The 27,829-nt window shown below is 43.9% G+C and overlaps 2 protein-coding genes and 1 long non-coding RNA gene across 3 annotated transcripts in view; 2 read left to right on the forward strand and 1 right to left on the reverse strand.

The window, feature by feature from the left end:
• Positions 1–27,829, reverse strand: part of LOC142898371 (NACHT, LRR and PYD domains-containing protein 14-like) — a 272,094-nt gene that overhangs the window by 16,685 nt on the left and 227,580 nt on the right. The gene's annotated exons all lie outside the window — the stretch shown is intronic.
• Positions 436–1,661, forward strand: LOC142898431 (uncharacterized). The gene is made up of 2 exons (XR_012928588.1): positions 436–568; positions 1,216–1,661. It is a non-coding gene; the product is annotated as an uncharacterized LOC142898431 (long non-coding RNA).
• On the forward strand, positions 8,278–11,035 carry LOC142898429 (tripartite motif-containing protein 16-like). The gene has a single exon (XM_076041362.1). The coding sequence runs from the start codon at positions 8,452–8,454 to the stop codon at positions 10,114–10,116; it is 1,665 nt and encodes a 554-aa protein (XP_075897477.1). The 5' UTR covers positions 8,278–8,451; the 3' UTR covers positions 10,117–11,035.

A 27,829-nucleotide genomic window follows, 5' to 3' on the forward strand; every position in this document is an offset into this window, starting at 1 on the left:
CCGCAGCCGTGCATGGAAGAGCAGAGTAATGGCGGCGGCCGGAGGAGAGTCTGATTGGTTAAGCGTGAAAAGGAAACGTAGCGTCGTGTGGTCACATTTCTCACCGGTGGACAAAAACGTTGCGCGATGCCATTTGTGCGACAAAAGAGTGTCGCACAGGAGCAACACCAGCAACCCGTTTTCACATTTGAAGAGCACGCACCCAACAGCACATAAGGTTTGTAAAGTTAGGCTAGTGGATTTGGCTAGGCTTGTACCTGTTTAGAGGAGCGACACTGTAATGGATGTATCAGTTAATGGTACTGTCACTTTAAGAGAGTGCCTAGGGAGTAGGTGACGTAGGCGGAAGCCGGGAAGTAAGAGGAGACCGGGAAGAGGGAATCTTGTTAATAAAAACAAACTACTATACACGAGTGGAACTCCCGTCACGGACATTACAGACACGCAAGCACTCTTGATTTGTAGGAAGCTGAAAGCAAACAGTTGCAGGTCCAGGATTCCTCTCCTTCTACTCCAGTTCCTCAAAAGACGTTGCAGGAGAGCTTTCTTGGACAAAGCAAATACCCAGGTGGGTGCAGGTAGTAAGACAGTGCTTTTCAAATACTTTTCCCGTCATAATGTTACTGTTACTGTTTTCATTTGAATCATAGATTCACTGAAATGAATATAATGAATGGTAATGAATCCTATTCTTCACTCAAATACAGGGTTTTTCTTACCATGAAGACAGTGCTGTCTGCATAACTTGTGGCTTCAGCTTTGACCTTATGTAACAGGATCATTTATGTTTTAATAGTAATTGTAGAAGAAGCTGGATATTATTTGTATAATTTCACAAAATTTAGTAGTAACACCTGACAATTAAGCCTCTTTGTTTTAATGTGGAACATTTGTCTCCAAGCTTCAGTCCCCTATGGACACCTGTTGGGGGCACACACCCCCTATATAAGAGTTTTTCCCGCCTCACCTCTTCCCTTTTGTTCCGTGTACTCCGTGGGAGAGTTGCCAGAATAAACGGAGATAGCCTCCAGAGCTGAGCACGGTGTGGGTCACTCAAACTCAACACAACGCAAACGACACGATTCAACCGGTTACACTTATGAGACCAATTGTTGATAACATCTGTGTAGATTATTGTCAACTATTCTTTACTTTGTTGAAAAATATGTATGTGTATTTAGAACTCAGCTTGATGGAAATTCCAATCTTTTTCAGATGATTCCCAAAGAGCACAGGACATCACAAGAAGCCTCTCTAAGATGATAGTTACTGACATGCAGCCCATCTCAATTGTGGAGGATCCGGGCTTCATCAAGTGCAGTGAAGGTGCTTGAGCCACGCTATCGTCTACCTGGACGGAAGACCCTGATGACAATACAAATAGCACATTTGTATACTGAGGTGAAAACAGCAGTGAAAGAATGTTTATACAGAGCTTCTAGTGTTGTCTTAACCACTGACATGTGGACCTCCCGGGCAACTCAAGCCTTTCTGACAGTGACAGCACACTGTATAGATGAGGAGTGGGAAATCCAGGCTTACACCCTGGACACTGTCAATGTTGTAGAGGATCACACTGGTGACAACATGTCTAATGTACTAACACAGACTGTGGAGGACTGGGGCAGAAACAATAAAATACATGCAGTTGTTGCCGATAATGCAGCCAACATGGTCCAAGCTGTCAGGACCAACATGTGGAAACATATTCCATGTTACGCTCACTCATTACATCTCGTAGTCAAAGACTCAATGAAGTCTGACCAGAGGTTGATGTCAGTAATTGAAAAGTGTAGCGCTGTTGTGAGTGTTGTGTATATTTCCACCATAGCTCCAAAGCAACAGAACTGCTTGAAAAACAACAAGATGCATTGAGACTGAAAGAAAAGAAACTGAAGCAGTCGGTCGAGACAAGATGGAACAGTGTCTGGAACAATGTTGGAGAGGCAAAGTGCTGTCTGAACAGCAACAAGCTGCTCAGACAGCACTTTGCCTCCTTGGTAAAGCCAACCTCTGTCTTAGTGAGGAAGACTGGCATTCTATTAGCCAGGCTATTGAAGCCCTCAAGCCATTTGAAGAGGTCACTAGAGAAGTGTCCGCAGATAGAAATGTCACACTTTCTAAAGTGAGACCTCTGCTGTCTCTGCTCCAAAGAGCAAGTGCGTCTGCTGGGCCCAACGCTAATATACTGGCGTCACACCTTGCAAAGAATTGCAGGAGGCGTTTTCCAAGCTGGCAGCCAGCACTTTATTAGAGCCTACATTCAAAAATGTGGTCTTTTCAGACAATGGAAATGTTGAATCTATGAGGTCCAAGCTCATCGGTGAGATGCAGAAAGAACACCACACAGAAAAGCATGCCAGTGATGCCCCAGTTTCCAATAACCTCTCTGTCAGTGTATCAACCTTCTCAGTGTTGGTAGCTCCTCCTACTCCTTCAACTTCAAGGTTATGGCAGGACTTTGACATGCAGGTTTGGGCTTTAGAGGGAAATCGCACAGTCAACACTGACGCATACATCCAAATGCGCCGACACATGGAGGATAAAGTGATGGCCAGGAAAGAGGAGCCTTTGGGTTGGTGGAAGAAAAACCAGCAGTCACTTCCAATGCTCAGCAAACTGGCCAAGAAACACCTCACTGTTGTAAGCAGTGTTTCATTAGAAAGACTGTTTTCAAAGGCAGGGGAGTTGCTCAGTGTGAAGAGAAACAGACTGAAAGCAAAAAATGTTAACATGCTCTTATTCTGAAACTCAAATTTAAAGCTTGTGAGCAGTTCAGAGAAAAAACAAACACACACTCACACACACTCTACACATGTAGCACACATAAGTATGCCCATGGTTGTGTTAGGGAGATACAGTAGGTGGTCTTGCAGAACTGACCAATCATCATGTTTTGTTTTTTCCTGTGTCAGACAGTGCAGTCCGCCGCTCACTGGCCAAGATGGCATCGGCAAGGTTAGACATAGTTTGATTGTGTTCACTGTGTAGTGGTTTCTTATAGCTTCATTTTTCTTTTGTCTTACGTCGTTGACATGGTTTGGTGGAGCTTCCGCCTTCCCCAGAAGTGACACAAGATGGCATGTGTGTGGCATTTTATCAGCAGATGTTACGGAGGCGTGGCCAACACCTGGCACACCTGAAGCAGTATCCAGGAGAGGTGAACGAGCAGCGGGAGTGTCCTCCACACTCCTCCATAACATCTGCTGAGAAGACGCATCACGCTTGCCAGCTTGTGACACTTCTGGGGAAGGCGGAAGCTCCGCCCATGTCAACAAGGTAGGTAAGACAAACAAAAACAAACTAAGGTTAGACATGTTTATGTTTTCCTGAGAGTATTTGTTTTCAGGATGTTAGAAAATGTTTCTCAAAGGTTTTGTTTTTCATTGTCATTTTTTAATTACACTTATCCATAATTATTTCTTTTTTACAAAGTTTTTTATATTTTGTATAATTTTTTTATTGAATGACATTTATTTAGTTATTTAGCGCTTTATATTATATATTTATAATTTCTATATTTATATTTATTTAAATTTGCACTTTAAAATGTTTCTTTCATTGTTTTTAATTTTTTTGTAATAAATATATTAAAGGCCACTAGTGTCTTGTGATTTTTAACGTTTTTTTAACTGACAAAAAACTAAAAAAACTAAAAAGTGTTTTGATATCGATATCGCAATATCGACCTCAAAAATATCGAATATCGTATCGAATTTGAAAATGACATTATCGCCCATCACTAATGATGGACAACAGAGTGTGATGAGGCAATTCAAAGCAGAAACAAGGCATTGAAAGTCTTCAAACAGAATCATAACGATCAGAGTCTTATTGAATATCAAAGATCACAAGCCAGGGTAGGAAGAATCATAAAGTGTGCAAAGAAAGAGTATTGGCAAAGGTTTTGTAACTCAGTAGGGAGGGAAACAGAAATATCAAGAATATGGGCAATGATTCAAAGAATGAATGGGCTTAAAAAGGAGTTTAGATGCCCTGTTTTAAAAGAGGCTAACAAAACAGCGCTAAGGGAGAAGGAAAAAGCTGCAATGTTGGTGAAAACATGAGGAAGAATTCATAGTTGAGAAAATATTAGTGAAGAAGGGAAAAGGACAATAAGGGAGAATGAAGCTTTGTTGCACTGTGAAGGGGAAACAGAGGAGTTCATTAATACACCATTGACTAAAGCACAATTGAATGGAGCTTTAAAGAGGACAAAGCCATCAGCTCCAGGTAAGGATCAAATATGTTATATAAGGATAAATCACCTTAGTCAAACATCAACAGAGGTATTGCTGGAGTTGTAGAACAAAGTCTGGGAGGAAGGGAGATTAGCAAGCAACTGGAAAGAGGCTGTGGTGCTTCCAATAAGTAAGCCAGGGAAAGATTCTTCACAGCCAATCAATTATAGGCCCATTTCCTCAACATCAAATATTTGCAAAGTCATGGAGAAAATGATAAAAGATGAAGGTATTTTTTGGAGAGTAAAGGGTATATAGTCAAATATCACAGTGCTTTTAGGAAGGGCCGTAATACTATGGATGCACTGCTGTGCTTAGAGCATGAAATAAGAAAAGCACAGATTAATACAGAAAGTGTGACAGTAGTTTTTTTTTTTTTCATATTGAAAAAGCATATGCTATGTTATGGAAAGAAGGGCTGCTAATGAAACTTTTTAAAACGGGGGTAAGAGGGAAGATGGAGCAGTGGATAAAAAATGTTCTACAAGATAGAAAGATACAAGTTAGAGCAGGAAATGAGTACTCAGAAAGTGTTAGGCTGGAGAATGGAACGCCACAAGGGAGGATTGTGAGTCCATTATTATTCTCAGTCATGACTAATGAAGTATTTTCACAAGTGCAACAGGGGATGGGATGTTCTTTGTTTGCAGATGATGGGCTACAAAAAATGCCAGAAGCTATTTTAAAAGTAGAGAAATGGGCCAATAGTTGGGCATTTAGATTTTCAGTTGATAAAAGCAAAGCAATGATTTTTACAAGGAAAAGAATTGGGAAGGAGGTTCAGTTCAAATGATATCATCAGGATTTGGAGAAGGTGCAGCACTTTAAACTACTGGGGAGATGGTTTGATGAAAGACTCACGTGGGCAGTGCACATTCACAAAATGATGGAGCAATGTAAAAAGGTGATGAATGTAATGAGAATGGGGAGCAAATAGAAAAGCCCTCACATCCATGTATATAGGATGAGTCAGATCTCTTCTGGATTATGGGGCCATAGTTTATGGTTGAAGAGCTCAACACTTGAAAAAGTAGATCAAGTACAATATGAGTGTTTAAGATGATGTCCGGGTGCATTGAAATCAACTCCTGTAGCAGCATTACTGCTAGCAATGGGAGAGCAGCCGCTGGAAATAAGAAGGGAACAACTCACAATAAATGATTGGCTTCATTTACAGAAGAAAAAAAACCTCAACTCAGCTTCTCTTCCTGCTTCTGCTGCTCACCGTGGCTCCTCCCATCCAGCCGCCTCAACCGCTCCCACACTTCCAGGAAGTCACATGATGCTATGTGTGTGTGTGTGTGTGTATGTGTGTGTGTGTATGTGTGTGTGTGTGTGAGAGTGTGTGAGAGAGAGAGAGAGAGAGTGTATGTGTGATGTGTGTGTGGTGTGTGTGTTCTTCTTGTCACGTATTATGTGGCAGTTTGCTCCCGGTGGAAATGTCTTGTTGGAAGTGTGACAGTGGACGGTCCTGTCAGTATGCCTCCAGTTGATCATGCGCCCTGGCTCCTTGGCCAAATGGTGAAGCGTGCATGGCTATTACCCGGGAGTCTGCGGTTCCAAGCCCGCCCGGGCCTTCTGCACCTTGCCACAGAAGTACAGAAAGATCAACTCCCTGGGACAGACCCAGCTGCAGAAACAAATGAGGGGGGGGGCACATATTCAAACCTATATTTTATCTGCTTCCGGCTTAACGGCAGCTCCATGGCCACTCGCACAGTATTGAAATATTATTTTCTCTCACTAACAAGAGGCAGACAATCTTTAAATGCATAGAAAAAAACAAAATACAGTAATGACGTTGTGCTGTGTTCATTTATTGAGTTGTATAAAACAGAGGATAGAGGCATTGAGAGAACAGCTGCAACCCCGCACAGCTCCGCTTCCGAGCTGACCAGCTGGGGCTCACGCAGCTCACTGATTGGCTAGGTGGGGCAACTCTGCACTGGCTACATTCGGTGGAGAATTAAAAAAAAAAAGACTTTTAACAGTTTTAAATACAGTTTTAAACATAAATCAGCTTCAATGAATTATTCATTTATTTCAAAATAAATCAAACCGTTTCACAAATTTTGAATGACTGCTCAATGCATTGTGCATCTCACAGTTCAAATGAATTATTTTAAAGGAAACTTTAACAACAACAAAAACATGGAGTTATTCTGCAAGGCATCACCATCAAATGCAGGAATCTCTCTGGCGGGGAGAAAAGCTGCTTGATGTTGCTTTACAAGCAATTCAGTGATTTCATTTTGCCTCTTTAACACGCCAGTAAGGAAACCTTCATTTATTAGATTTCCTTTTGTTGAGATGGAGGAGCCATGCTCATCCTTTTGCTCGTAACCCAGAGGTTTCTTTTCTGCCTTTGCTTTACATGGTATAGTTTGGTGAGGAATATATGACTGCTGCAGGCTTTGAGGATGTTTTTGAGATGTTACTGGAATTTTATATACTGTAGATGTTCCAGTGGCCTGGAACTGGCGTAAGGGTGTCACGTTTTCTGACTTCAGCTGCTTTGATGTTGACGGCCGTTGAGCTTCCGGTGGTTGCGGTTGCTTTAATGACGAAGGTGGTTGTTCAGGTGTGGCCTGTGACATCACACTCCCCATGAATACATGCATGTTGGCTTCTGCTGCAGCCAGTTCAGTCTCCACGTGGTGCCTTTCCCTTCTTGCTTTTAGCTTCAAGTTCTTCCATATGGAGTGCATGTTTGACTTCCAAGGCCTGAGCTTTGGCCTTTAGAGCAGCTTGTTCAGCCTCAGCCTTTCAGCATGCAGAAGATAAAGGAGAGGATGCTGAGGAGGAGCTGGCATCTTTGCTTGAAGCCCTGCTTGCTTACGGGCCCTTTAGCCTGGGACACGCTGTCCTCTGGCCCCACCAATAGCGCATTTGCTTCTTCTTGCTCCCCCAGCTCCTCTCGCTTCTTTTGCTCATCCTGCTCATCTCCTTTTCCCACATCACCAGTCAACCATTCTGTAATGTCAGATGAGAAATGTGGAAAAGGTATCAATTTAGGCTCACCCCAGTCCATATGATCCGCTTCCCTTTCCTCTCCGTTAGAAAAGAGATTTTGTACAGCCACTTGCAAATCCATCAACTCCCCCAAATAATGATCCAATGCTTCAACATCCTTGTTCATTATTTCTTGACTTTCTCCAGCTTCCAACATGCTGTTCATTTCATTCCTTTTGCGCGTTAAAACGCCAAGCTTTCCCCGCCGTGCGTGACGTTATCATTTTTATCAGACTCATGTCATCATTCATTGCGTCAGCTTTTCCAGTCAACAACATCGTCACGCTTTGTCAAAGCCGTGGTGTAGAGGACGACGGTCAAAAAAAAGCTCCTTGGTTGCCGAAATGTTCTTGGTCCAGGACAGATGTATCAGTAAAAGTCTGCAATGAAGCAACTTTCATTGCTTTCTTTCTCCAAAAGCTTTTTTCTTTCTTTCTTTGACCCCAATCAGTTTCTAATGAAGAGAAAATGCATGAAAATACTGCCAGTCTTTGTCAAACAGCAACAAGAGAAACTTGAACACTCCACTCTTCTATGTATACACACATGACACACGCTTCTTAAAACTGCAGATGCTACAAAACAACAGTTTGACCTGTCGGAGAGGAAAATCTAAACTGGATTCACTGCAGTTATTCACTGTGGTCGCTCTTATTGCTCCATAAAGCTCTTTATGAAGAGCAATAAGATAACAGTGAGCGACTAGCAGATAGCGGCTAGCAGATAGCGGTGAGCGGCTAGCAGATAGCGGCGGTGCCTCACTTGAAATAAATGTGAATTACCTGTGACAGGTGAAGACACCTAGCCGAACAACAAGCATTAGCATTAGCCTCTAACACACACGCACACAAAAACACACACACCCATTCACACAGAGTGTGTGTGGGTGTGTGTGTGTGTGTGTCCCAGCAGCAATCACATCAGCTGCAAACGACAACTCAGATTGTGAACTATGAACTTTGATTCGTCGTCGCACACACACACACACACTCACACACACACACCCTGACACTCCTCTTCCCGGAATCAGTCAGGAGGTTAGCAGCCCCGCCCCTTGTGGTCCTTTCAGCCAATCACAGCTCGGACTGGTCGTTTCCTCCCCTTCAAGTCAAACTGGTTTTGTTTCTCAGGAAGTTGGAACCCAGTCAGCCAGTCAGTCAGTCAGTCAGTCAGTCAATCAGTGGCTCTCAGAAGTGAAATGGCTCAGGCAGCAGCTCAGCTGGACCCAGAAACCTTCTCTTGTTCCCTCTGTCTGGATCTTCTGAAGGAACCAGTGACCACTTCCTGTGGACACAGCTACTGCAGGAAGTGTCTCCAACACCACTGGGATGCAGAGGAGGAGAGGAGAGTCTACAGCTGCCCTCAGTGTAGGAGGACCTTCACACCAAGGCCTGTCCTGGAGAAGAACACCCTGTTAGCAGCTCTAGTGGAGACCCTGGAGAAGACTGGACTCCAAGATGCTCCTGCTGATCACTGCTATGCTGGAGCTGGAGATGTGGCCTGTGATGTCTGCACTGGGAGGAAACTCAAGGCCCTCAAGTCCTGTCTGGTCTGTCGGGCCTCCTACTGTGACTCTCACCTCCAGCCTCATCGTGATGCTGCTCCCCTACAGAGACACAAGCTGGTGGAACCCAGCCAGCAGCTCCAGGAGAACATCTGCCCTCGTCATGATGAGGTGATGAAGATATTCTGCCGCACTGATCAGAAGATCATCTGTGGTTTATGCTGTGTGGATGAACATAAAGGTCACGACACAGTGGCAGCAGCAGCAGAGAGGACTGAGAGGCAGAGAGAGCTGGAGGAGACCAGGCAGAAGATCCAGCAGAAGATCCAGCACACAGAGAAAGACTTGAAGGTGCTTCAGAAGGAGGTGGAGTCCATCAACAGCTCTGCTGATAAAGCAGTGAAGGACAGCGAGAAGATCCTCACCCAGATGATCCGTCTGCTGGAGAAAAGACGCTCTGAGGTGCAGCAGCAGGTCAGATCCACACAGGGGGCAGCAGTGAGTGGAGTCAAAGAGCTTGAGAAGAAGCTGGAGCAGGAGATGATGGAGCTGAAGAGGAGAGATGCTGAGCTGGAGAAGATCTCACACACACTGGACCACAGCCAGTTTCTCCACAGGTTCTCCTCACTGCCAGCACTCAGTGCGTCTCCAGACTCCTCCAGCCTGGAGATCCGTCCTCTGAGATACTTTGAGGACGTGGCAGCAGCTGTGACCAAGCTGAGAGATGAAATACAGCAAGTTCTGATGGAGACTCAGACAAACATCTCATGGACAGTGAGCAACGTTGATGTTCTACTGAAGGTACCAGAACCCAGGAGCAGAGAGGACTTCCTCAGATGTTCACCTCAAATCACTCTGGATCCAAACACAGTGAACAAACATCTGTTATTATCTGAGGAGAACAGAAAAGTGACAGGCATGATGAAAGTTCAGTCTTATTGTGATCATCCAGACAGATTCACTTACTGGGAGCAGGTCCTGAGTAGAGAAGGTCTGACTGGACGATGTTACTGGGAGGTGGAGTGGAGAGAGGAGGTTGGTGTAGCAGTGGCCTACAGGAACATCAGCAGAGCAGGAGGGTCAAAGGAAAGTGCATTTGGATCAAATGACAAATCCTGGCGTTTATATTGTTCCCCAGGTGGATATGGGTTTTATCACAACAACATCAGGACTGATGTCTCAGGTCCTGGGTCCTCCAGAGTGGGAGTGTACCTGGACCACAGAGCAGGTCTTCTGTCCTTCTACAGCGTCTCTGGAACCATGGAGCTCCTCCACAGAGTCCAGACCTCCTTCACTCAGCCGCTACATGTTGGACTTGCTGTTGGTTCAGGTTCTTCAGCTGAGTTGATGAAAGTGTGACTGAAGTCGTCAGAGAGACTCTGAGCTGAATTCTCACCTTTGATTCTTCTTCTGTCTTCACCTTTGTTGCCCAGTGTCTCCAGCTGTCAATCACAGGGTGGGCGGGGCCTGGACGCCACTTCCTGTTTGTGCTCCTGGTGACTGTTGTCCACCTGATGTTTGTCTCCACGGCTGCTGGATGTTTGTGCCACGTTGTTTCTCTTCCTCTGCAGCCCATTCATCCCACAGATTAATAATGTGTCATTAGTCCACATGACAACTTTATTACTGTGGAAACACAGCTGAGGTCTGCTTCCACTCTGGACCTTTCCCCGCTGACCTTTGACCTTTCAACAACTCATCCATCTGATCAACCTTCTGACTGTTGATCCGTTTGTCAACAATCAGATGAATGCATGTAAATATTGTGAGAGAATTTTGTCTTTTGATTCTGTTTGTTGGCTCAATGTGACAATAGTCAATCAATAAGTCATTAAATATGCCATCAGTCTGTATTGCACAACAATGTCAAGTCAATGATCAAGTGTTGAATTGAAGCAATAAAGCAACAAGGCAATCCAGACAGCAGTGGGAGTGTTTCCTGGCAGTGAACTGGTGCCAGCCAATGAGCTGACGTGACTGATGTCAGGCTGCAGTACCAGCTGCTCACCACAGGGGGGAGGCAGAGAGTCAGCAGGAACTCAGCACAAGGTCAAAGGTCAACTAACAGTTAGCAAAGCAGCTTCATCTGCAGCTCTGCAAAAACAGGAGAAAAAAAGTGTGCAGGCGTGCACACACACACACACACACACACAAACACACACACGCACGCACAAACACACACACACACACACACACACCACTATTTTACAGAACAAGTAGAGAACGGGTACTTTACTGACTCACATTGTATTTACTTTATTGCATCATAACACTCATGATCATGTGAATTCATATATAGTGATTATATAATGCTATATTAATAAATAATATGAAATATAATATACAACTATATTATATTATATTATATCATATTATATTATATTATATTATGTGTGGAGGGGCAAAGTGGCCTCCCCCCGAAAAAGGGGATCTGGACCGACCGGGTTGAGGTGGTGGAGTTGAAGGAGGAGGCAGGCAGCGTCAAGTGCCTGCCTCCTTTTAAGTCTTTTAACCCCAAAAAAAACATAAATAAAGCCGCAGGAGCCAACTTCACCTTCCCCTAGTCTCACAACAGACTAGCCAGTTCTCCCTTCCCACAGCAAAATGAGCCCCCTTTATAGTGGGCAGCATCCTATTGCCAATTGGGCCACCCCACTAACCGTGGTGACATCGACAAAGTCGAACATTTCAAAACAAAACAATAACACAAAGAAATACACCCTTCAATAAACAGAACACAATTCCCCCTAAACATACAAACCCTTAAATACAAATAGACCCCACATTCTCCCCTTAATTACACATTCAAACCAAAACCAACACCCCCCCTTACGGCAATGGGCTACTCCACTTCGCCGGCGCTCCATAAAACCCCACCCCTGCAGCGGCACGCGCTTCCGCCCAGGAGCAGCGGAGCCGACCGGGACCAAGCGGGTGCAGGTGAGGTGTGGGTGAGCAGCATGGTGACAGATGATGGTGAGAGATGAATGACCAGTGCACAAACTGTGACAGGTTGGGAAATGGGACAGAATGGGAGTCGCGGTGCTCCGCGCTCCCGACGCCGACACCCTGCTCACGGCACCCGTTCCTCCGCCCCCAAAGCACGGCTGGGCACAAAAACCGTATTAAATACAAAATAAAAATCCCTTACACAACCCCGTGTGCCACTTTGTGTGTGTGTGTGTGTGTGTGTGTGTGTGTGTGTGTGAGTGTGTGTGCGTGGGAGTGTGCGTGCACGTGCGTTCGCGTGTAAAACAGCGTCTCTTTCGCTCGCTCTCCCGCGTGGGCAACGCCACGCCGCCGGGTCCTCGTGGGGGAGACAGTGAGAAGGGGAGGTGGCGATCGCTCACTTTCTCACATTATATTATATGCATTTCTAGCCTCGGCCTTTAGCGACCTCATATTTAATCAACCCTAAATGAACACAAAATGAGCTTCAACTCTTGTCCAAACTGCACCAATAAACTGAACATTGTCTCCAATTCAATGCACCACGGTTTATATATTTGAATTGCAGATGGTTCGGCAACTAAATCTTTATATTCTTCTTCAAGTATTACGGCTTCACCGTGGTGGCAACTGGATCTCCAGGTTGAGTTCAGTCTTCGAGGTTCTCAGGGCTTCTTATCCAATCACAGGATGCTTACGTGTGAAGTTCAGCGTAAAGCCAGCTAGCTGACCTTGCCATCGGAGACTCCAGATCTGATTGGCTATTGCTACTAACTGCTCAGTGGTCTCGTCAGTCCCTCCAGAAAAACGTCACTATGCGATTGCGTAATTCAAGGCATAATCAGTCAAAGTACGCGTAATCATGCGGGGGGGGGGGTCGCATTTTTCCAAAGACACTTTCGCCGCATAAATCTCCGATTTCCGAGCAAAATATGCAAGGTTTGCGTAATTTTATAATCCCCCCATTTTTTGTTCACTTGACTCAAGCGCAACCATTTTCCTCCCGTTCCTTTGAGAACGTTATTTACAAAAAGCGAAGAAGACGAAGAAGAAAAAGAAGACGAAGAAGAAAAACAACAACCAATCAAAACCTCAAAGCCTTGGTCTTCCTTTACCACTGTCGCAACCCCATCTGAGTGCCTGCACGCGTGGATTTATGAGACGGTTTCCGACGGGTTCCCGATGTGAGTCGCGCACGCGATTACGAACCGAGACTTTTTCGATATTTCCCGATTTATGACATTAGATTAATATGCGTTGTGCATGCACCATTTCAACTGGGGAACATTTAACGTCCGTCGCAGATGGAATCTACTGCGATTTAAAGCACATTAGTAGGTAGAGCTGGAATGTGCCGTCTTTCTAAAAATAATATAATATAATATAATTTGAATCAAAAATAAAAACATTTCATCACTCTGTGATTGAAATATATGTCATATTAATTTATGTTAATATTAATATATATGTATAAATATTAACAGTAGTTATTAATTAATAACTTAGACAGTTTGCGCCCCCCCATACCCCGACACACAAACGCACAGCAACTATGTTTTATAATGTGCGTCAAAACTCCCAGCAGACCGCGCAATAAGAGTTGACACTTTGTTCAGGTATGCACTTATTTCAGCATCTGTTTTGCCACCTCTTTGAAATACAAAGTACATTTTATTTTATTGTTTCAGTGTATTGTTTGCTCCATTGTTTTGTAAGTACGAGACATCTCTAAGGTCTGAAATAAAAGATGAGAACTTGATTATTCTCAGCACTTTCTGTCATTTAGTATTCTTTATAATCATAGGAGGAGTGATGGCCGATCGAGGCTTTGTTGAAGCTTCGACACTTGATTCAAAAAAATGGTTCATTACTCGAGGCTTCAATGACATAGTGCTCGAGGAGGTCATCTAGTGGTCAATAATATGAAGTGCAATGGAAAGGTGTTCATTGTTTCATAGGTTGTTTGGGATTTGATTCACCATGCATTCTTGTTGGACAACACTACATGGTTGTATGGTTCAATGCTGACACAATAAAATAAAAATGAAAAATAAAGACAATGTCTCTTATTTGGCACGACTGATTGTAGTAGACTATAGCTCTATACTTAGCCTGACAGTTTGCGCAATGAATTATATTATATCCTAAAACAAGACTAAATAGCCCATAGTTTAAAAATATGTTCAATAGTAAGTGTTCAGTGGGTCAGATGTCAAATGTGATCTATTTAAAATGTAGAATAGATGAGCTAAATAACACATATATAATACGCATTGATGGGAATGGAACTGTCGCCTCAGTCTTGCAAGTCCAAGATTGTCATGATGTACCACAAACCCAAATCACACTCCCTTTTTTTCATCTGAGCTGTGTGAGTAGCGTTAGCGTCTACACACCGTGATTCCTCATCAACTCCCACCAATTTGCATGTTACGGAGCTTAACACTGTCAAACCAAACCCCTGTCGATCAATTCTCCATTGACTTCGAAAGCTCAACTCAGCTCTGAGTCGAGACAACCAAACCAGTGATAGGGTTTCCATACTTCATGAAGCAGTGCACTGGTTTATGCTGTACGTCATCAACCATGTGATTCTTCCTAACCAAAACAGCACTTCTGACTGTATCATGGAGGCATAGAAAAATAGGACTGTATAGCAATTTTCTGTTTGACTGCACTAGATGAGTGTATGGTTTCCAGTGGATATAATAATCATAACAATAATAATAATAATAATAATAATAATAATAATAATAATAATAATAATAACATTATTATTATTATTATTATTAATAACAAGAAGAAGAAGAAAAAGAAGAAGAAGAAGATTTTTTTGATTTTTACAATCACATTTATTTACAAAATACAGGCTAAAAACTTATGCACCTTTCCTAACATAAATAAATGATTAAAACAAAGAATTAAATGAACTAAAAAAAATAAAATAATGAACAACAACACAAAAACAAAACCCAAACCAAAAGAGACAACCCATTCAAAACAAAACGAAATAAAAATAAAATATTAAATAAATAAATACATAAATAGACAAATAAAAATAAAAACACACACAAAAAAAAAACACAAACACAAACACAAATCAAAAGCCAAAAAAAAGAAAACATTCAATCTTTTAGTGCATCAGAAAAAAATAACTTATTGTTTAAAAAAGCACACAAAGTATTCTTGTGGCACCAGATTTTTTGGAAAGCGTCAAGGTCTTTCACCATTTTAAAAAAAGAAAACTCGAGGTGGATTCGGGAACGCAGGTTACGGCGCCACACCATTGTTGCATCATCGCTACCGAGACATTCTATTTTATTTTTCCTTGAGATGTAAATTGCCATTTTCGCTTCTCCAATAATAAAATTTAAAAGTTGCCACATTTCTTTGGTTTTTTTGCTGTAGCCCGTACCATAAATAAAATTTGTGATTGTAAAATTCTGATTAAAAGAACTAAAAAACATTTGTTAAAACAATAAAAAATGCAGTGAGTCTAAAACAATCAATAAAAATGTGAAAAACCGTTTCGCTGGAGTCGCAGAAGGGGCACTGGTTGGACACAGCAGGGTTAATGATGGAGATAAAAGCATTGGAGGCAATGGCCCCATGCAGGATCCGCCACTGAAGATCTCCTGTTCTTTTCTTCAGTGGCGGCTTGTACAGGACCCTCCAGTGGGGTGTACCGTCCAGTCTTTTACTCCAAGCACACGTTGTTCTTTTCCCCAGAGTCTTTTGGTTAAAAACTTGGACGCACACTTTATAGAGGTCCTTCTTCTTAGTGTGGCCAAGGCGAAGGGATGTGGTCTTCAGTAGAGGGCCTTCGGTCTCAAGGCGAGGGGTGATTCTTACAGCCGGGAAGGGTTCTGTGGTGTCTGGCTCTGTGCCTGACTCCAGCTGCACGAGGAGACTGCGTTCTCCAGGGGATAGTCTCTCCCTCCACAGCTGGAGCAGTCTCTCTGTCATCCTGGCGGACTGCAGGCCCAGCACACGTCCCACAGTCTGGTGGTCACCGAGGGTCGGTCCTGCCGCTCGGACCAGGCGCTGCAAGTCCACGGTGTTTGTCCTGAGCAGAGCAGCCGTCAGCCCGGGCGTCGCACCACTAGAAATGTCCAATCTGGCACCATGAATGAGCGGTTCTTTTAAAAGCCAGAACAGAGAATCTGCGGTGTTTTTTTCTTTGCTGCTTCTAAAAAAGGCCCATACTTTAAAAACACTTTGATAAAAAGGAGGAATCCCATTTAACTTTAAAAAATTGGAATCTATTAAAAACAGAGCAGTATCCAGTCCCAGTTGACTCACCTCTCTGAAGATGCAGCTGGCCACACCCCTCCACACCAGGTCTGTTGGACCAGTCAGGAAGCGCTGGAGAAAGTGCAGCCTGAAAGCTGCAGTCCTGCTGGCCAGGTGGATGAGGCCCTGTCCCCCCTCCTCTCTCGGTAAAAACAGCACCCCCTGTGGCACCCAATGTTTTTCATCCCAAAAAAAATCTATGACTTTTTCTTGGATTCTGACCATAAGTCCAGCTGGAGGGTCCAGACAGGACAGTCGGTGCCACAGGAGGGACGCGACTAGGTTGTTTAAAACCAAAACTCTGCCTCTATAGGACTCTGAAGTCACTTCTACTGATATTTTCGGCCCGTTGGAGCTAAAAATGTATCTCCAGCTGTTGTTGGGACTCGAACCTACAACCGCAGGAGCTATCAGTCTCAGCACTCTTCCACCCTGAGCCATCAGCTGACTTGTGAATCACATCCACTGCTACATTTATCCTTCATTTTGGAGCCAATGACCTTCAAAATGGATCTCAGTCCATGGAGGGACTTGATCCAACAACCTTGTGATGCACAGTCCAGTGTCTTATCAACTGAGCCGTCTGTGGGCTGATGGGCAGCAGCTCCTGGAGAACTTATTTAAGCTCTTCTCTGAACATCTGAAAAAAAATGATATATGATCATTCATCTGGTACCAACTGGGCTTTGAACCCACATCTCCTACAAACACAGTCAGAGGTTTAGCCTACTGAGCTAACCTCCTTGTTAGCCTAAGGACTGTGGAGGTCATTAGGTCTCCCTGTTCATACAGCCTATTATACAGCCCACTGCTTATGGTAAACACATGACTATAAACTGTTTTATTATATTATACAGTGACCAATATGTAACCGATGTGTTAATCGGGTTGTTTCAATTTCACAAAAATCAGTTATTGTTTATTTCGTTTTTTATGGAAGTGCTTTAATTTCCTTCATACAAATTTTGTTTCTTTTTTTGGGGAGCTATTATTTTGTTCAATCTATTTTATTGCTTTCATTTATTCTGTTAACTTTTGACACAGTAGCGGCGTCATTTCCTGTACATTTTGCCGTTTTCTCCTCACTTGGCTTTAGCCCTGCTGAAGAGAGGTAAGATGTAATGGTGCTCACGCATATGGCGTCGTGAAATGTGGAAAAAAGAATGTTAATCATAGCATTTGATATGTCCATGTTTATTGTGCATGATATATAAGTTCATTTGAGGAGTCGCGGTCGCAGCACTGACGTTCTTTTAAATGTGTACGTTGCAGAGACGGTCGGTGGAGGTGTGCTGTACCGGACTTATTTTTATTTTTTTTTATTTTCTTTGTACAGAAAATAAATTCAGTCAACAAGTCGACTTGCATTTGTCTGCGCCTCGTTGTTCATAACCAAAGACACAATGTAAAATATGTAGCGGAGGCAGTGTCAAGCCGAACCGGCTACATAAATATGATTGATTTGATGCTGATGATCATCTATTATTCATCACTGATGAGGAAATGAGTTGAAGAATCTTTAGTTTTGGTAACTTATTGTCCATTGTTGTGTGTCTGTGTCGCTGCTCCATGTTTGTCAGTGTGTGTGTGTCAGGTGAAGCACTGAGGCCTCGAGTTCTTTGCTTTCTCTTCACCTGTTGCACTCCAACTGCTCCTGGGAGCCACAGCCACACTTGATGCACCCTGGAAGAGAGGGACGTGGCTGCACATCAACTCAACACAGCGTCATGTGATTTCAGGGAAGTGGGAGCAGAAACACTGATCAGAGAATCTAAGAATGAGAAAATATCACAAGAGCAGCTCAAAGTCCAAGTGCTTCTCCGTCTGGCTGCATGTTGGCTGGAGGCAGCAGCAGCAGCAGCAGCAGTGTGAGTGAGCGGTGCAGCAGGGTGAGTCCTCACTGACTCAGTGATCCACATTAAATCTGATGTCAGTCAACAGAGTCAGTGAGAGGTGGACTAGTGTCTGCTTCATTCACACAGGAGTTGAACTGATTTCAATCAAGCAATCAAACCTTATTGATCCCTCACGGGAAATTCATTTCAGGCAGCCAGACATCTGTCGCCAATTTGAAAAAAAAAAAAAAACAGGGTGTGTGTGTGTGTGTGTGTGTGTGTGTGTGGTGGTGGTGGTGGGGGGGAGCAAGAAGGGGAACACAAGAGGAGAGGAGACAGTGAAGTGGGTCCCGTATCAGTTCATTACGGGACAGGTTTTTTAGTTGCCAAATATGGGACAATCACGTATTTTACAGGAGGGTTGGCAACCCTATATAGACCACAGACGGAAATCAACTGAGGTTTTGTCATTTTCCCTAAAAAACGGGACAAATTGTGTCCCGGGAGACATTTTATTTTTCCCGGGACAGGTGGTGAAAAAAGAGAACAATTCTGGGAAAAAAGGGACGGGTGGCAACCCTAATTGGAAGCTGAAACTGGTCATCTGGAGACATCGTTTTTACCGCCATGACACTAACTTAATGTTCAGTTCAGCTTGATACCCGGGGCTTCTAGCAAAACAACATCCTAGCTTAACACAAAAGTGATTTTAAACAGTGACTCATTAGGACACCACCGTAAAACCTACTTTAGAATGAGATCGCAGACTGCATGGATATTATATGTATCAATTGAATGCCGGGTCTGGGCCCAATTATTCTCTTCTTCTGTGGCGATTTGTCTTCTTCTGTGAATAAATGTGGATTACAACTGTTTGTGGTATAGCGCCAATTACTGGACAGGAGGGACTTATTAGAATGTGTTTCAAAGAGATGGTAAAGCATGCAGATGATAAAATGTGTTTTAAAAAAAGACATTTAAGATCAAACACAAAGGATTATTCATTCATTCATTCATCTTCTATACCCGCTTATTCCTATTCAGGGTCACGGGGGTCTGCTGGAGCCTCTCCCAGCTGTCTTAGGGCGAAGGCAGGGTGACACCCTGGACAAGTCGGCAGTTCATCGCAGGGCCAAAGGATTATTAAAACGTTATTAAAATAAACACGTTTAAGAACATACAAATGTGAAAGATGTTTACAAAAAATACATATGTAAATGTGTTGGAAACTTTTTTAATATACAAAGCAATGACCTTGACCTCTGACCTCTGACCCTGACCCGTCTGTTTCTCCTGGTTTCATTGGTTGTGGCTTCATTTGATCAGTTTTCAGATTTGGTTTCCAAAAGGCTTCTGATGTTTTTTAGCAGATTCATCAGGAGAATAACAAGCACAACTGCAGTCACACACCACACACACACACACACACACACACATATTTTTTTTTATTTTTTTTATTTTTATTTTTTTTTCTTGTCCGGTCTGGCCATAATGACTATGAATGTCTATGATGGCTGACAGATTTTATTCTCAGAGGTAGATCTTGAGAGTGTGAGCCACATGGGTGGTTTCAGGAGCGACCTCTTCAGTGGTTTTATTATAATGTTCTTGGTGACATTCTGGCCATGACCGGACTGAGGGGGATAGATAGGGGGGTGAGTAGAGAGGGGAAATGAGTGTTGGGGGGGGGGGATGATGAGATGATGAGAGGGATAGAGAGAGAGGAGTAGAGGAGGCAACTGGCAACAATATACAATTGTGTTAAAAGAGAACAAAACAGATCGTAAATATGCATAGCTAATTGTCAGATAGTGCATATATACCCATACAAACATACATGCGAGTTCATACAGTGATGTTAATAATAATAGCGATGATAATAATAGCAACGTTAATAGTAATAATAATAATAATAATAATAATAATAATAATAGTAATAATAATAATAATAATGATGGTAGTAATAATAATGATGATAATAATAATAATAATAATAATAATAATAATAATAATAATAATAATAATAGTAATAATAATAATAATAGTAATGATAATAATAATAATGATGGTAGTAATAATAATGATGATAATAATCTACTCATGGATAAATAAGACAATAAGCTATGCAATAGTGTACAACAGTGTACCCGCGCTTGTGTATATTTGTGTGTGTGTGTGCGTGTGTGCGGGTGTGTGTGTATATTTGCATGTGTGTATACTTGTGTGTGTGTGCATGTTTGCATCTGTGTATACGTGTGTGTGTGTGTGTGTGTGTGTGTGTGTGTGTGTGTGTGTATGGATGTGGTGGTGTGTGTACCTGAATGTGGGAGTGGGTGTGTTTAAGTACGTCACTGGAAGTAGGCTGCCAATTAGTGCGGTCTCCGAGGTCGCAACCGCCCCACGCCAGCGACGAGCCGGGGGGGGGGCCCCGGACACGGCACACCCACCGCAAAGCCGGCCAGGAAGAGGCCCGGAGCAGCAGGCCCCTGGGCCAGAGGGCACCCGCCCCACGAGGAGCCAGGGCAGGATGACAGGGAGGCAGATACCCCAAGGAGAAGGGACACCACCCAGGGCGGACAGGCAGCAGAGCCCGGCCCCCGGACGGGGGCCCCCCAGGGCAAGCGAGACCAGACTCATCCCCATGACAGGACCCAGCCCCTTCACCCACCGGGAGGATCGGTACCCAAGGCAGGCCCGGGCACCCAGAGGCCCCCTCCCTACGGACCCAGTATGGCGCATCAACCGGCCCCCTCCACCCCCCACACCCCCCAGCCACCCACACCGATAAATAATTAAAAAGATAAAATTAAATAATCAATCCGTGGGCCCCCGCCCACCATTGTCAGACCCCCGTGTCTCAGGTCGTCGCCGCCCACCCGCCCCCGAGCGGCGCAGGGGGACCACCCGGGCAGCGGCCCGGTCCCGGGATTGGGGGAAGGGGGACCCCGCCACAAGTGGCAAGGTCCCCATAAGCCCAGCCGGTCTCGCACCTCGGGGGCACCGGACTGCACAGGGCCCATCCAGGGTGGGAAAGATGTCGGGTCCAGCCCCCACTAGCAGGCCGACCCCACTGTGTGTAGGAGTGTCAGTGTGTGTGTATGTGCACTTGCTGGTGTGTTGGACTATGGTGCGTTTAAAATGGAAGGGTGGTAAGGCCCTGGGGCAACCACACTGCTGCTGCAGGGCGGCGGCCGCAGTGCACGAACCCCCCCCGCCCAGGCCCTAAGTGTCTATAATGCTATTAAAATTGGAGAGGGTCTCGGATGGAGCGGTGGCCGGCCAATGGAGACCCTCATCCAAAGCCCTAGTGATAATGTCAGTGGGTCGTTGGCTGCGTGGGGGCCAGGTCCTCGCCAACGAGGGTGCAGTCGGTGCCCCATGCAAGGGCGAGGAGACCGCACCGGGGGGAGGCCCACCGGGGACCCGGTCGCCGCCCACATCGAGTCCCCCGTGGCGCCCGGCCAGAAGGCCGGGCAGCGGCCACCCAAGACACAAATCCCCAAAACAGAAGGAAAAAAGATAAATAAATAAATTAATTAATTAATTAATTAATTAATTAAATAAAAATAAATAAATAAATAAAAATAAATAAATAAATAAATAAATAAAAATAAATAAATAAATAAATAAAAATAAAAATAAAATAAATAAAATAAATAAATACACCCATTATGTGACCAGGGGGGACTCCCGGTTAGGGCGCCCCCTCAGTGACATCGGGGCCGGGGACACCACAGGGATCCAGGAGCCAAAGGGGGGCCGCCCCCCACCGCCCGAGGGCCCCGGGGCAGCGGCAGCGACCAGGGAGACGGAGGGCGAAGGTGGGGCAGAAGGCACCACCCGGGCACACAGGAGCGGTAGCCGCCGGCCGCGCAGCCCCACCCCAGGCATGTGACCCCACCGTGTACGATCCAGCGCCAGTTCCCAGACACAGGGACGGACCAGTCCCCCCACCAACAGGAGGGCCCCCGGCCCAGAGCCAGGGGCAGTTTATGAGGATTGTTTTCTTAGCGATAAATAAGGAGGTGATCAGCATGCGAGATTCTGCCTTATCTGAGGTGATATCACTAAGGTCTCCTAAGAGACAAAAAGAAGGAGTGGCTGTGATGGTGTAACCGACCTGTGCTGATAGATCATTGCATACTATGTGCCAGAATTTATTTACTGGTGGGCAATGCCATACAGCGTGTAGGTAACTATCTGGAACATTAACTGTGCAGTGTGAGCAGGTTTGAGTGGCGGTCATGCCCATGTGAAACATCCGCTGTCCAGTGTAGTGGATCCTGTGGAGTACTTTAAAATGTATTAGTTGTAGATTAGGTTGTTTTATCAGTGAAAAGGTGTTCAGGCAGATTGTTCTCCAGAAATTAGAGTGGGGCTGGAGAGACAGGTCTCTTTCCCACTTAGCAATGGGGATAGAAATAGTGCGATCTGTGTTTGTAAGGATTTTATATATCTTGGAAAGTAGTTTAGGAGGTGAGAAATTAAGGACCGACTGTACAGCCGGAGAGACCTCCATGTGTGTTTGTTCAAGTTTGAATTTTTTCTTAATTATGGACTTAATTTGCATGTATTCTAAGTAACAACTACTGTTAATTCCAAACTGTGTCACAAGCTCTTGAAATGGTCTAAAATTATTATTCTCTCTTATGTGTTTTACGTGAGTTATACCTTTATCTGCCCAATGTGTGAAGTTAAGTGCTTTTTTATTTTGTAGTGAATCAGGATTGTTCCAGATGGGCATACGACCGCACGGGAGAGGGGAAGAACCTGTGATTTTCAGAAATTCCATCCAAGCCGTCAGAGAGTGACTTATATTAACGCTTTTCATGCAGCTGTGGTGTTTTGGTGTGCTGATAAATGGCAAGTCTGCTAACTGAATATCACCACAATAGGCTTGTTCTATGACATGCCAGGATACATCATGTGGGCTAGGGTTGAACCACTTATGAATATACTTTATTCTGTTGGCAATATAGTAGTAATAAAAGTTTGGCAATTCTAGTCCCCCAGCATCTTTCGCTTTTTGAAGCGTCTTCAGACTGATACGGGGTGGTTTGTTTTTCCATAGAAATATTGTGACGTTTGAGTTCAGGGTTTTAAACCACTGAGCAGGAGGTTGATAGGGAATCATTGAGAAAAGGTAGTTTAGTTTCGGTAAAACCATCATTTTTACTGTTGCAACTTTCTCTAAAAGAGATATGGGTAAGTTTCTCCATCGAATTAGATCATTTTCTATTTTCTTTAATAGCGGGATAAAATTGAGTTGTATTAAGTCTGATAGGTTGGGAGAGAAGTTGATACCTAAGTATCGTATGTTACCGGCTTGCAATGGTGCTAGAGTGGTTCGTTTAAATTTACAATTAAGCGGTAGCACCGTGGATTTTGCCCAATTGATTGAATAGTCCGAAATACAAGAGAAATTGTCAATAAGGCTGATAACTTCAGTAAGTGAGGATTGTGCATTTTGAAGAAATAACAATACGTCATCGGCATATAAGCTTATTTTATGGTCAGATGTTGAAGTTTGGACTCCTTTGATATTATCATTTTGCCGAATTGCAGCTGCCAGAGGTTCTATGAACATTGCAAATAGTGAAGGGGAGAGAGGACAGCCCTGTCTGGTTCCTCGTTGCAGATTAAACCTTTGAGAGGTCTGGCTGTTCGTTCTGACTGAGGCGCACGGAGAGCTGTATAATGTTCGTATCCAGGATATAAATGAATTCCCGAAACCAAATTTTTGTAGTGTTGAGAATAAGAAACTCCAATTGACCCTGTCAAATGCTTTTTCTGCATCTAGCGAAACAATTGTTGTTTGTAGATTGTTGGCGTTAGTATAATCTATCAGATTGATAAATCTACGTACGTTGGAGGTTGAATCTCTACCTTTAATAAACCCTGTTTGGTCAGGATGGATTATATATGGAGTAATTTTTTCTAGTCGTCTAGCTATTGCTTTACAAATAATTTTAAGATCGGTATTGATTAATGATATTGGTCGGTAGCTAGTCGGAAGCGATGGGTCTTTGTCCGGTTTGAGTATGAGGATAATGTTAGCAGAATTCATGTTTGATGGGAGAAGTCCAGTATTTAGGATCTCTCTAGCCATTCTATTATAGGTCGGACCAATAGTAGGCCAAAGTGCCTTATAAAATTCTACTGGGAAGCCATCAGGTCCTGGGGCTTTATTTACTGGCATTTGTGCCAAGGCTTCTTCAAATTCCTCCTGAGTGAGATCTGCATCCATTGTAGTAGCCTGTTCCTGATTTAATTTAGGGAGCACAATACTATTAAGGAAGTTATCTATTGAGGCTTCTGAAGGATTATTATCGGAGGAATATAATTTTTTGTAGAAATCTCTGAAGCATTGGTTAATTTCTTCTGGGTTATGGGTTAGTTTGCCATCCAGGTTTTTGATGGAGGAGATTGTTGCTTTTTCTCTGTTTGACTTTAGCTGGTTCGCTAAGAATTTGCTAGAGTTATTATTGCATTCAAAGTTTTCAAGGCGTAATCTTTGCATTTGGAACTTGGTTTTTTTATCTGTCAGTTTGGCTAATTCCGTTTTTAGTTTGCATAACTCTTTCCATACGTCTTCTTCCTGTTGGATGGCATATGAAGATTCTAATGTTTTAATATTATTAACTAATTCAGACTCCAGAGCTAATTCCTTTTTTTTTTTGTGGCATGAGTAAGATATTATTTTGCCCCGCATTACTGCTTTAGCTGTTTCCCATAGAACATGTACAGGAGTTTCATGCAAGTCGTTAATTTGTAGGAATATTGTCCACTCCCGATTAAAGTATTTTATAAAATCTGAGTCTATGAGTAATGACGTGTTCAGCCTCCAATTCCAGATCGGTGCTCTAGGTGCCTTTGTAGAGACGGAGATAGAGGCAGGTGCATGATCACTAATAGTGATGGAGTGGATCCGGGCTTCCCGGATATCTGCCAAGAGTGAGTTGCTGGTGATAAAGTAGTCCAAGCGTGAGTATGAGTGGTGAACAGAAGAGAAAAAGGTGTACTCTCTGTGAGTTGGGTGGTTTGAACGCCAAGGGTCTGATAAACCAAAATCACTCATATACTGTTTTAATGTGTCTGCAGCTAATGAGTGTCGTTGGCTAGCTGAGGTGTTGGATCTATCAATATCAGAGTTTAACACTAGGTTGAAGTCACCCCCTACTATGAGTGTTGTGTTTACATGTGCAGAGAGTGACAAGAAAAAGGCATGGTAGAAAGAGGGATCATCCACGTTTGGGCCATAAATACTAGCAATACAGTAATCTTTATTGTCAATGTTCGTGTTGATTATTATATATCTTCCATTAGGGTCAGATATTGTACTATTTATAATGAAATTAAGTCTCTTATTGATCAAGATAGCCACACCTCTCTGCTTCGAGTTGTAACTCGCCGAGTAGATGTTTGGAAAAAGGGTCGATTTTAGATTATGTGCTGTAGTGTTTGTTAAGTGAGTTTCCTGTAGTAGGGCAATGTCGGCTTCAAGAAAATTCAAATGGTTGAGAATTTTAAATTTTTTGTCCCTGGTACCTATACCCCACACATTCCAAGTGACGAACTTAAGGGAGGTCATGTTTACTATATAGACCTAGAGTGGTGTATGTGTTAGTGTGTGTGTTACGTGTGTGTGTGCGTGTGCGTGCGTGCGTGCGTGCGCGCGTACAACTGCCAATGTAAACAAACATCGTTGCAATCTGTCACGGTGAACATTGTTACCAGAGAGAAAAGAAGTGAGGAAGAGACATTAGTGCAGTTTGAGGGGAGGGATATTGAGGGGGGAGAATCAGTTCGATGCAGAAAAGTCATACTTTAACTGAAATGGCGCTTACGTGATTATCATTGACAACAATATTGGCATAAGCTGCGTTAATACGATATTACCTGTTGTCTTGAAGCCTGTGGAGAGAACGGTTAGTACAACCACGGAGTTGACTCGCTATCGCGGTAGAGCTGACCGTTGACAAACAGTTTGTCTACCGCGACAACCGCTTTAGAGCCTTCAGCGAGGAACCTTTTCCGGATCGGGAAGAGGACTCTTCGTCGATCCAGAATCTCCTTTGGAAATTGATCGTTCACTCCAAAGTCGGTTCCGCGAAGTTCCCGTCCTCGGCTCTTTACCAGCATTTTTTGCTTGAAGTGTTCAAATTTTACCACGATGGGTCTCGGCCGGCGGCTGTCAGGTTTCTTCCCTCCAAGACGATGTACCCGGTGGAAGGTGATGTTCTTGACGGTCTCCGTAGGAAGCTTCAGATGCTTTGTTAAGAAGTCCGCGACCGTCTTCTCCGGGTCTTCTTCCGCCTTTTCGGGGATCCCTGAGAACACCAGGTTGTCTCTCATGCTGTGCGCCTGGAGGTCTAGGACTGTTTCTTTTAAGTATTTATTGTCTTTAGAGAGTTGGCTCATTCCCTCAGTGAGAGATTTAACCGACCCTCGCAGCTCCTTGTTTTCTGCGGCTAGTGAGACAACCTGTTGCTGGCTGAATTCCAGCGACTCGCGCATCGCCTGGAATTCCTTGTGGAGTGTTTCCATTAAGTTTAACCTGGCATCAACGCTGGAGAGCCTTTGTTCGATCGACAATAATATGTCAATCGAGGAATTGCCGGGTGGTGAAATTGTTCCAGGGGAGTCTTCGGGACGGCTTCGCTTGGAAGACGGCGTTGACGTTGGCGTTGGCGTCTTGCCCGACTTCCCCATAACTCTTCGGTCGAAGATGTCGTCTAGATATTTTTCCAGATCGGCTAAGCTCTCCTCGTCCTCCAGGCTTCTTATCTCTTATCGTTTTTAATCTATTTTATAAATATATGGAATTCGGCAAAATAGTCATGTAAAGTTTGTTTACTACTGACAGGGTGTCGCCATTTTGGATTGCGCCGACGGTCCGAGAATCTCACAGCATCACGCGAGATCTATCACAACTCACCTTCAGCAGTCCTGGATGGTTCTAAAATCAACTCCTTTACTCATAGTGCAGCTTCTGAAGTCAATTCAAGTCAAAACTTTTTGAGGCCATTAATGAAACAAAACATTTGTTGATTCATTTTTGAAAAAAATTCAGGCCGTGCTGCAATAAATTCCAGTTGTCCTGTGAGAAGAAGATGAGGTCCAGATGCGGCACTACATGAACAAAATTTAATGTGTGAAAGGTGTAAAATGTATAATTTCTTCCAGAACATGACCCTCAGCCAGGCCACAACTGGACCTCAGCCAGGCCAAAGCAGGACTCTTCCTATGGTTAAAGCAGGACTCTCACATATAACACACTACACATCTCATCAACAACAAGATTTTGCTCTTTTTCATTTGAAGTGGGCCAAATCACTTCTATTCAAAGTCAACTCATGAAAATTGCTGCTGGAATTTGATTCTTTTAATAAGCCATGTAACTTGCTATGATCCAAGGTTTTGAACAGGTGTGATACTGGTGTGTGGCCACAGCGTGCACATCTGATGTTGCTCACAGTGGTCCTCAGTGTGCTCAAGGAGCTTGTGTTGAAAAATTAGAGGGAACATTGGCTCCAGGTCATCCAGGGTGCAGAGCCCAGACCCCTGAGGGACAGGTGAGGACCTCCAGCCTCCACCTTCTAATTGGCTGCTGCTGCTGATGTCATCATGTGACCTGCTCATAGAATCTGACTAGTAGAAACCTGCTGTTTTCTGCTGCAGGTCCCACTGAGGACCACAAGGTCAAGGCAGAGGTCACAGCCTAGTGGTGAAGGTCAGTGACGCACACACACACACACACACACACACACACACACACACACACACACACACACATTCCATTCCAAGCCGCAAAACTGTAAAGGCAATGGTGGAAGCAAGGTACACTTTAACCAAAGAGAAGGCCTTGGCAGAAATTAAGCAAACTTCAGCTGTTAGTTTGACTACAGACATGTGGACATCAGTCAACATGGATGCGTACCTTGATGTCACTTGCTATTATGTGTCAGACAGCCTAGATCTGGCTACTGTGCTTT

The sequence above is a fragment of the Nelusetta ayraudi genome, unplaced genomic scaffold (assembly GCF_046127955.1).
Source record: "Nelusetta ayraudi isolate G7.1 ecotype Tasmania unplaced genomic scaffold, CSIRO-AGI_Nayr_v1 ptg000064l, whole genome shotgun sequence".
NCBI classification, from domain to species: domain Eukaryota; kingdom Metazoa; phylum Chordata; class Actinopteri; order Tetraodontiformes; family Monacanthidae; genus Nelusetta; species Nelusetta ayraudi.

Coding starts and splice junctions, on each gene's coding strand:
- LOC142898429 (XM_076041362.1), top strand. CDS start 8,452: ATGGCTCAGGCAGCAGCTCAGCTGGACCCAGAAACCTTCTCTTGTTCC.